Source organism: Dicentrarchus labrax, unplaced genomic scaffold (genome assembly GCF_905237075.1).
Source record: "Dicentrarchus labrax unplaced genomic scaffold, dlabrax2021, whole genome shotgun sequence".
Taxonomy (NCBI): domain Eukaryota; kingdom Metazoa; phylum Chordata; class Actinopteri; family Moronidae; genus Dicentrarchus; species Dicentrarchus labrax.
Window position 1 is genome coordinate 7,062,582 of NW_026136701.1, and position 9,944 is coordinate 7,072,525.

The 9,944-nt window shown below is 39.4% G+C and overlaps 1 protein-coding gene across 2 annotated transcripts; it reads left to right on the forward strand.

Annotated features, from left to right (window-relative positions):
- Window positions 1-5,209: 5,209 nt before the first annotated feature.
- Window positions 5,210-9,850, forward strand: zgc:171422 (uncharacterized protein LOC100001353 homolog). Of its 2 annotated transcripts, none has more exons than XM_051406855.1 (7): window positions 5,210-5,283; window positions 6,142-6,344; window positions 7,029-7,121; window positions 7,210-7,302; window positions 7,410-7,520; window positions 7,631-7,763; window positions 8,160-9,850. In XM_051406855.1, the coding sequence occupies exons 2-7, from the start codon at window positions 6,192-6,194 to the stop codon at window positions 9,533-9,535; spliced, it is 1,959 nt and encodes a 652-aa protein (XP_051262815.1). In that variant the 5' UTR covers window positions 5,210-5,283; window positions 6,142-6,191; the 3' UTR covers window positions 9,536-9,850. The 2 variants fall into 2 exon arrangements, with proteins under 2 accessions (XP_051262815.1, XP_051262727.1); XM_051406767.1 differs by having other exon boundaries at window positions 5,216-5,400.
- The last annotated feature ends 94 nt before the right edge of the window (window positions 9,851-9,944 follow it).

Consider the following 9,944-nt stretch of genomic DNA (forward strand, 5'->3'; position numbering starts at 1 on the left):
GGAATGTCAACATGATAGTCTGTGTGTCTTTCAATCTGTCCATTACTGGAGTGAACTAAACATGTGAGAATCTATGATGTCAGCTGCAAAAGCAGCCTACTATTCTAACTTGATTTCAAATAATAGGCATAATCCTAGACTGTTATTTGACACTGTTTTTCGACTCTCACAGTGTGTTCAGGCAGTTAGAGGTACTGACCTATCTGCACATGATTTTTTATTGTTTTTTAATGAAAGGGTTGAGGACATTAGAGCCAAAATACCCCAGTCTTACAGTGACTAAGCAGAGTGTGCTGTTGCTTTGTCTATCTGCACAGGACAAGGCTTTTCTAAATTTGAACTAATTTCCTTGGCTTCTTTGAGTAAGGTTGTAATGGTGGCACGATGTACAACCTGCTCACTGGATCCTCTGCCTTCTTGGGTTGTCAAAGAGCTATGGCTATAGGACCTTATGTTTTATCAATCTTAAACTCATCCCTCCTCACTGGAGTCTTTCCAGCTTGTTTCAAAACTGCTGTGGTTAAACTCCTACTAAAGAAGCCTAGCTTGGATGCAGACTGCCTGACCAACTATAGACCTGTTTCAAACCTTGCTTTTTCCTGTCAAAAATGTTTGAGAAAGTGGTCTCAAATCAGCTTTTAAATTATCTGTCACTAAATAAGCTATTTGAGCCATTTCAGTCTGCTTTTTGGGTAAATCATTCCACAGAAACAGCACTTACAAAAGTGGTGAATGACTTGCTACTGTCTATAGATTCAGGGTCAACAAGTGTTTTATTGCTGTTGGATCTTAGCGCTGCTTTCAATACGGTGGACCACTGTATACTATTGGATAGACTTGAGAATTTCTTTGGCATCTCAGGACAAGTTCTAGAGTGGTTAAGATCATACCTGTCAGAAAGATTTCAATGTGTTTTATATGACAGCATACTCTCTGAGTCCTGTGCCGTCAAGCATGGGGTTCCCCAGGGGTCTGTACTGGGTCCATTGCTTTTTTCACTTTACCTATCCCCATTGGGTCAGATTTTCCGTTCTTTTGGGATTGCTTTTCATTGTTATGCTGACGATATGCAGCTGTATATGCCATTAGGTGTAGGAAGCGAGTCTAATATAGCTAAACTTGAGGCCTGTCTTGCAGCTGTTAAGAGCATCAACAAATTTCTTGTTGCTTAATTCTGCTAAGACAGAAATGATGGTTATCGGACCAGCAAAACTAGGTCATCTTTTTGATCACATTACCTTGTCTCTCGATGATTGTGCAATCAATCACAGAGACCAAGTTAAGAATCTTGGTGTGCTTTTTGACACTTTCGTTTGATTTACATATAAAGGAGGTGACCAGAGTTGCTTATTTCCATCTTAGAAACATCTCCAAGATCAGATCAATACTGTCATTTAAGGACTCTGAGGTCCTCATTCATGCCTTTGTATCATATAGGCTAGATTATTGTAATGTCCTTCTGTCGGGTCTGCCAAAGAAAAGTCTTCGGAGTCTGCAGATGGTTCAGAATGCTGCAGCTCGTGTTCTGACCGGAGACTCCAGATATGAACATATTACACCAGTGTTATCCTCTCTCCATTGGCTCCCTGTTCATGCCAGAGCAGACTTTAAGGTGTTGCTGCTAACCTATAAAATATTAAATGGCAGCACACCGTTGTATCTTAAAGACCTAGTGAACCCCTATGTGCCTGCTCGAGCCCTGCGTTCTCAGGGGACGGGTCTTCTGAGTGTCCCAAAGGTCAAAAAGAAGACAATTGGTGAACGGGCTTTTTCTTTCCGTGCACCGACATTGTGTAACAGTTTACCTCTGGACATCAGGCAGGCTTGTTCTGTTGAGGCTTTTAAAGCAAAGCTAAAGACCCATCTGTTTACTGTTGTGTATAAGTCCTAATTTCTCTGTATGTTTTCCTGAGAGGCGAGTGTGTGTTTAATTTTGTTTTAGTTATTTGGAATGTTTTTAAATTGTATTTTCTATGCTCTATACAGCATTTTGACCTGAAAGCTTTTTACAAATCAATGTATTATTATTATTATTATTATTATTATTATTATTATTATTATTATTATTATTAGCAGTAAACACTAAACTGTTTTTTAAGGGGAAGCAGGATCCATTATGTTCTTTCTGGCATTTATGGTGGTTTTTATGGAAGCTCTTAAGTTTGTCAGAAGTCAAACTTTTGACTTATTTTGTCATCATTTTAAATTAAACCTTTTATCACATTTTAAAGGAAAAAGGCAAACATTAGCATTCATTTGAAGTCCAGTCTTCAGCCACCTGACAGATGTTCAGTTCAATTTTCACTCTCCTTTAGGCTCTGTTTTTGGTCCCCTCTACATCCTGAGGAAGATAACTGGCTCCTCAGCTATTAAATGCTGCAGTATGTTCACCAGCTGGTTGTTAAATTTGTCTCTCCGCAGTTTGGTGCAGCAGCATTTTCAGGATCTCCCGATCTGATCTCAAGGATTGTTTCATGGCCTATCAAGGCTTGCTTTAACTGATGTGTATCGACTATATTTAGCTGAGCCAGAACTTTGTTTTAATTGGTACAAAATGTTTTGTTCCAGTTTTGTTCCAGCACCTCAGCCAGCAGAAAGCAACTAAACGTGCTAGTTTTTGCCAAGGTCTCTACAGAGATAGATGTTTTGTTCAAAGCCACGAGATTTCATTGAAAACAGCCCAACTATTTCACCTTGCAGCACACAGTTCCTGATCTATTAATGCCTTCATGGGTTTCTTTGTTTTGTTGTGATTATATTACTTATTTGGAGGGTTATCACAATGCTGCACTAAGTGGAACTGATAAGAGCTTTTTGTAAATAAATCTTTTAGTTTGTTTTCTTAGTTATAAGAAAAACTAATTAAAACAAATGCTGCACTATGGAATTGTAAGAAGAGCCATATAAAAATATTTTATACAAATTTTTGCTTTGTTAGTTTTAGTTAGTATCATAAATGTGACTTAACTTGAGTTGAATTTTTATCTTAATCATGCATAATTACTTTTCTTTTCTTTTTACTTTTCCTGTTGAAAATGGGCTTCCATAGACTCTGCTGTAATCATATATAATGTTATAAAGCTGTAGCCTACGGTAAACTACTGCTTTTCACAATGTTTCTTTTAGCACCTACTAGACTGCAGTCTGGATTTCAGAAATACTGAGGTCACAAGGCCAACCCAGTAAAAATGATTTTGATATTACACTAAAGTTTTATTAATATGTATATATGTAATTGCATCTCTTCTGGGCCGAAAACAGAGCTTGTCTTAAGAACCTTAAGGGCTTTAAAAAACTGTAAAGAAGGTAAATAGAAGTTCAGAGGACTGGTACAGCCCTGTGATAAGTGTCTCATAATGGAAGTGCAATAAATTCAAACTGGCAAACCAATAATTAGGACAGTAGTTTATTTGGTGGTGACAAAGTAAAAATTGAGGTTGGCCTGAATAAAAGTGCTGAGAATCCCCCCCAAAAAAAAGAAATAGTCTTTTTAGGTACAAGAGGGCCCTTCTGTCAGTCACCACACACTGCAGGGATTTACTTGGTGTCATGGTGGCTAACGCTGCCCAGATGGTCTGATGAGGCACTATCTAATTACTTTTCCCATGGTTCCTGCTTATCTTACTGGACATTGCCTGTAGGAAAGCCTTGACTGCCACCACCAGGGGATTCATGCATCTACAGATCAGTGGAGGATGACTAGATTTATTTTTTTAGCACTTACAATAGTTCCATGTGATACCCTGACTTTAAGGATTTAAGGAACAGCAGAGAGGCCAACAGCATAACATACTGGAGATCATGTGGTTGATATTAAGAGTAAAGTTTACTTTTAGTGCAGAAATATTGATCCTCTGCATAGTTAATAGAAAATAACTAAAGTAAAGACGCAGACAAACTGAACAATGCTGAGGATGATGTATCATACAAACATTTACCATGTTTGTCGGATTTTCCCTGCTCTATTCTCTGTAGTTTCAGTTTGATCACAGGTTTTTTATCATTCTCACAGATAACTGGTAAAATGAAGGCAAGATTTTCTATGTTTAAAGTACAAATGTAGTTTAGTGGTTGCCAGAGACGTTTGGTTTTATATTGCACATGTGCACATTACAGATGCATCACAACAAGCCTAGTTTTTGCCTTCATGTAATGCTGGGATATTTTTATCTCATGCTGTTTGATACCATCACTTTTAAGTCAAAAGTAATTACTTTTAGTCAGATTTGCTGAAAAAGGTGATGAAAATTCTGAAATAATATGGAAATTGTACATTTTGAAATATTAGTACTGTTTGTAGCAGGTGGGTTGCTGTAAAGTTGCAGCAGCTGCGTTCTTCTTCCCGCATTGTGACATAGCTGTGAAAAACATCCGTCAGTATACACAGCCGAAGTAATAGGAATACTGTTAGCATTAAAACGGGTGGAAGAAAACAATCAATATAGGTATTGCTTCTGATAGCTTATCAGCACTTTCAAGCATCAAATCAGGAAAGTCCTCATGCAGGCAGGATATACTTTATGGAATTCATCACACACTATATGGGCTACATCATAGGGGATTGGATGTCTCCTTCTTTTGGGTCCCAAAAGGAGTGGAATGAAATGAGAACGTGGATATGTTGGCAAAACTATAATCAGATGAAAGCAAATTGACATACAAGTAGAACTAAGTAAAGCAGAAGTTAAAACGATCATAAAGGATCATCTACGCAAACCTTGGCAGGAATACTGAGACTTATGTGACACAGGACGACATCTTTACAATTTACAAAAAAGATGTAGGCATAGGTGGATTACAGAGCAGGAGCTCAAACGAAGAGACAGTCGTCACCCATCCGAGGATCGGACACACAGGATTAAATCACACACTCCATATCATAGGCAAGCACCCTAGTGGACTATGCACTCATTGTAATAAACTGGAAACTGTCAAACATGTATTAATAGTCTGCAGCAAATATAATCAAGAAAGGAGGGAATTAATATCAGTATTTGATGAGGGACATAATATTGCATTAGAGGATCTACTTGGAAATCATGGAAAGGACATAATCGTTTCATTAATCATTTAAAAATAACAGGAATAATAGAGAGAACTTAGTTTGTTGACAGCTCCACACTCCAGTCCACCGGGTGGCGGTAATAGAAGAAGAAGAAGAAGAAGAAGAAGGCGGCGGCTGCATGTCAACAGAAATACACAACACGAAGAAGAAGAAGAAGAAGAAGCAGAAGCAGGAAGTGGTGTTCAGCTGCGAGAGACCAGCAGTGAAGTGTTGGATTGGTTAGAAACTCATTTTCACAGTTAGCTTGTCACTGCAGGAGGAAGAGCTGTTTTTATATTAGGAAACGTTCCTCTGTGTCACTTCCACTGTCATTGCTCTTCGGGGGAATAAAATGGGTAACGTTTTGTGTTTTGTTGGGGTCGTGTCACTTTGTTATGATGTTGTTAGCTTGCCTGCTAACAGCAACAACTCTGCTTTTACTTATTAAACTGATAACAACCATAATCATTCCCGGAGGAGTTTTATGTAACCTAGATATAACGCAAGAGGAGAAGCCACTGCAGTTTATATTTTACTTAGAGATTATATCTTGCTCTGCATATTAAAACTAATAATAATACATAAATCGGCTAACGTTAAAACAATCGGGCCAGTGCCTCTTTAAATGTTAATAGTGGACAAACAACATTTATTAACCTAACCAATACTCTTGGGCACCTAAAGGGAGTCAGTTACTTACTTATTTTCTACTTTATATTTTATGAACCAAGTAAAAGTCCCACTGAGGTTTAAATCTCTTGTTCAAAACAGACCAAGCCAAGACATTAAAATACATGAACAGGATAAGAGAACATACTGTACTCATTATCCATTAACAATAAAAACTCATGCTTCCACACCTGATATGGTTTATGTGACGTCTGCCAGGTCATACAGGGTACATATGTGTGCCAGTAACATTATCAGGCCACTTTGTTGGTGATTGTATGAGCTGTCTGCTGAAAGGACCCCGTATCTTCATCACTTGTTCTCTCAGTACAACTTTCTGGCTACAATGTGGAGATGCTTTGTGTTTCTGATGTGCAGTATTAGTAAGAATAATAATGCTACAGTCAGTCACCTCCTCCTCCTCGCAGAGGGTTCCCTGCCTTCGTCCTCGCTGACGCTCCTGGTTCCACCTCTGAGGATGATGTCGGCTGTGATGTGGAAGGTGGTTCGTCTGAGGAACATCAAGCATTATGGGAAAGTGGAGGAGTTTGTGTCTTTGGTAACTGAAGCCATCCCTGGCATCTTGACAGACAGACAGATGAGACTGCTCACTCTGGCCTTAAGAGCAAAGGTAACAGATCCAGAGCCACGCTAAATCAACATGCTGTTGTTTCATTAGCTTTAAAAAGAAATATTTGTGGCATTTCAAACCTATTTTTTATTTCTGATATCTGATTGTGGAATTGCTGTCTTTATAATACTTTTACTAGGATTATTTAGTTAATATAACTTACATTAGCTTCAACTTTATTGTGTGTTGTTTTGCACCTACATTTTACAGTATGTGTGAGAAAACATCAGATTATTTTCCTGTCTAGTCTACACTATTATAATCATATATATATATACACGTTATATATATATATATATATATATAACGTGTATATATATATAACGTAGTGACGTCTATACTGCTTCTTCCCAACAAAACGTATTTGCTTTGTCATGAAGATATCCATAATATACTTGAAAATCAATAAATTGCCTTTTTTTCCTTTCTCATGTACTATAACTCAAAGTAACTAAAACCTGAAATCATCAACTTTTCCTGCACATTCAAACTTAAAGCAATGATGATGGAGTATCTAGTGTCACATCTATAGATAGTGCTTCAGATGGAGAGAAAGCACTGATGTTTAAATATATTGTAAAGTCATTCCTGTAATTTTTCCATCCCTGCATTTCAGTATGTCAATATGTAGGCAGAAAGTAATATGAATGAGTATGTGACTCTCTTGCTTAATGGCTTTTCCAGATGACATTACAGATGTTAAGTTCTGAAGAGGCAGAGGATCTCAAAGGTGTTCAAACACACTTGAACAGTCTTCTGCCATCGAGCACAAAACAGGTGTGTAACCTTTTCAATCATGGGCATTAAATGTTGTCTGTTTAGGAAGCATTCTGATTATTTAAGTTGTGTATATTTTACTTGACAGGTTCATTCAGGAAATGAAGCTCTTGAAACCAACTTTGCAAGGCTTGTTCAAAGGCTCCTGGAGGACCCAAAAGGGAGAGAGCACTTCCTCAAGGTGTGTCTCTGTGTTGGCCCCATCATTAGCAGTTTGTTTGATTGTCAAGTGACGCATTAACATGAGGTTTTACAGCCATGCTTTGAGTTGCATTTTCCACTTCACAGAATGTGTTTCCTGTGGAGTATGGCCCTGACTTTGATACAGCTCTGGAGACAGTGGTTGGTGAGTTCTTCACCAGACTGGAACAGTTGCTGCTTATACCAGACTTTAAAGAGGTAAAGACAACAACTCATGCCTTAAAAACTACAGTTTACTGTGCATTTCCCGAGATTGGTTCCAGTCCATCGAAATAAATATAAAAATGAGTTTTGTTTGTTTGATAAAGACCGCAGTGTGGATCAGTGATACACCGTCTGTGCTAGAAGAGTACATGCAGTGTGTATCCAAAGCAGATGACCTCAAAGTGCTGCTCAGAAGCAGGGCCCACTGTGATAAAACAGCCAAGATGGATACCAGTGGTAAGTCTGGTCAGTTTCTTTACCTGCATATTAGCGCATCAGCCAAATCATCAGCCAATTAACTTCATCGTAGAGTGATTTATGAAGTAAAAAGACCGAACGTTTGGATGTCAAATGTGAAGATTTTTAGTTTTTCTCTTTTCTATATAATTTTAAATTGATATATTTGGGACTTAATCTTATGATTGCCAGTGTTCACTGTTGACTTTATTCTGACATTTATAGAGACAAAATTAAAATCAGTGAATTGAAAAAAAAAAATATTGACAGATTAACTGGAAATGACAATAATCATTAGCTGTAGCCCCAATGCAGATATATTACAACCACACTCACTAAATGGATGAAATGTAAACTAATAAATCTCACACATTTTTAATTTCTCTTTTCACTCAGTGCCCTCTCTCCCAGAGCAGCGGCTCTTCTCATCATTATCCCTCCCTCCTTCACCGCGAGAAACCAGTGCCACAGACATGGACTCTAACACACAGACATTTGAAAGCCAAGAAGAATCTGAGGGGATTTCTCCTCTGGAGGCCAGAGATGTGATGATACAGGATGCAACATGGCTGCCTGAGGAAGACACTAACATTCTGGACAGCAGCAACACAGAACAAACAGCAGGAGGAAAATGCTGTCACAGCATTCCTGACGTTCACGTTGTGGAGGAGTACGAGGGCCGAGCTCCCTCTACATCTACTGAGAGCCCTGTATTGTCCAGCTCTAGGATTTGCCCTCCGAGGCGGAGAGTTGCACACAAATGCACTCAGTGTGGAAAGTGCTTCATTTACCGCTATGAACTCCTGGAGCATCAGAGGCTGCACACTGGAGAAAACCCCTACAAGTGCACTCAGTGTGGAAAGGCCTTCAGGAGGACCTCTGACCTGTCAACGCACAGGCGGACACAGTGCATAAAAGCAGCATATATTTGCATCAAATGTGGAAATGGCTTTCAATCTCTACAGGACAGATTTAGACACAAGTGTGTTCACAGCGTCCAGAAGTTTGACTGTTCTCAGTGCGGAAAAAGCTTTAAGAAAATGCATTTGCTGGGTAAGCATGAGCTGACTCACACCCAGAATCGTATCTTCACGTGCAGACAGTGTGGGGAAGTGTACCCCAGTATGAGTGAGCTAAGATCCCACCAGAAGATCCATCCTCCTGAGCTATCCAATCAGTGCAAGCAGTGTGGGAAGTTTTTCAGCTCTGTAGCCTGCTTGACAGCCCATGAGGTGCGTCACAGGCAACAGAGAACGCAGATTTGTGCATGCTGTGGCAAAGCTTTCAAGAGCAAACACGACCTGAGCCTTCACATGCGTAGTCACACAGGCGAGAGGCCGTTTCAGTGCACGTATTGTGGGAAACGTTTCTCTGTGTCGGGAAACCTGAACATACACATAAGGATCCACACTGGAGAGAAACCATATCTGTGCTCTGACTGCGGCAAGGCTTTTGTCTCAGCCGGCGAGCTGCAGATACACCGACGCACCCACACAGGGGACAAGCCGTACAAGTGCACTGTATGTGGGAGAGGATTCACCATGGCGAGCAAAGTGACACTTCATATGCGCGTTCACACCGGGGAGCGGCCGTATGTCTGCCCCGAATGTGGGAAGGGTTTTTCACGTGGCAGCGAATTGAAAAAACATACCATGAACCATACAGGGGTTCGACCCTACGCTTGTCAGCTGTGTGCAAAGACTTACACATGCCTCAATCACCTGAAGAGACACTTGAAAACTCACAGTGTCGTGCAAAACCAGTCAGTCTAAATCCAGTGATTACCATGTGGCATTTTTGTCAGATGAGTATTGCATTGAGCATTGCAGTATTGACTTCATGCTGTGCAAGAGGTTTTAGAATCACTCTCTCTTGTATGGGACAAGTTCTCGTTTTTACTGATTCCTTACCATGTATTGTGAGATCCGTTCTGATTGTATCCTCTACAATTCTTTAAGTGCAGCTTTTGTGCTTGTCATTAAGTGCATTAATTTTGTTCTCTGAAGTCATAAAATATATGTTAATAGGATCTATAAGAAAACACACAACAAACAACAATAAATTCCAACCAGGCTATGGAAATACTATTTTGTTCCTGAGAACAGCTGCATTTGTACTTGAATCCTTCATGAAACATCCTGCAGTGGTCTTTCTCTCTTTATATATATTGGGATATGATTT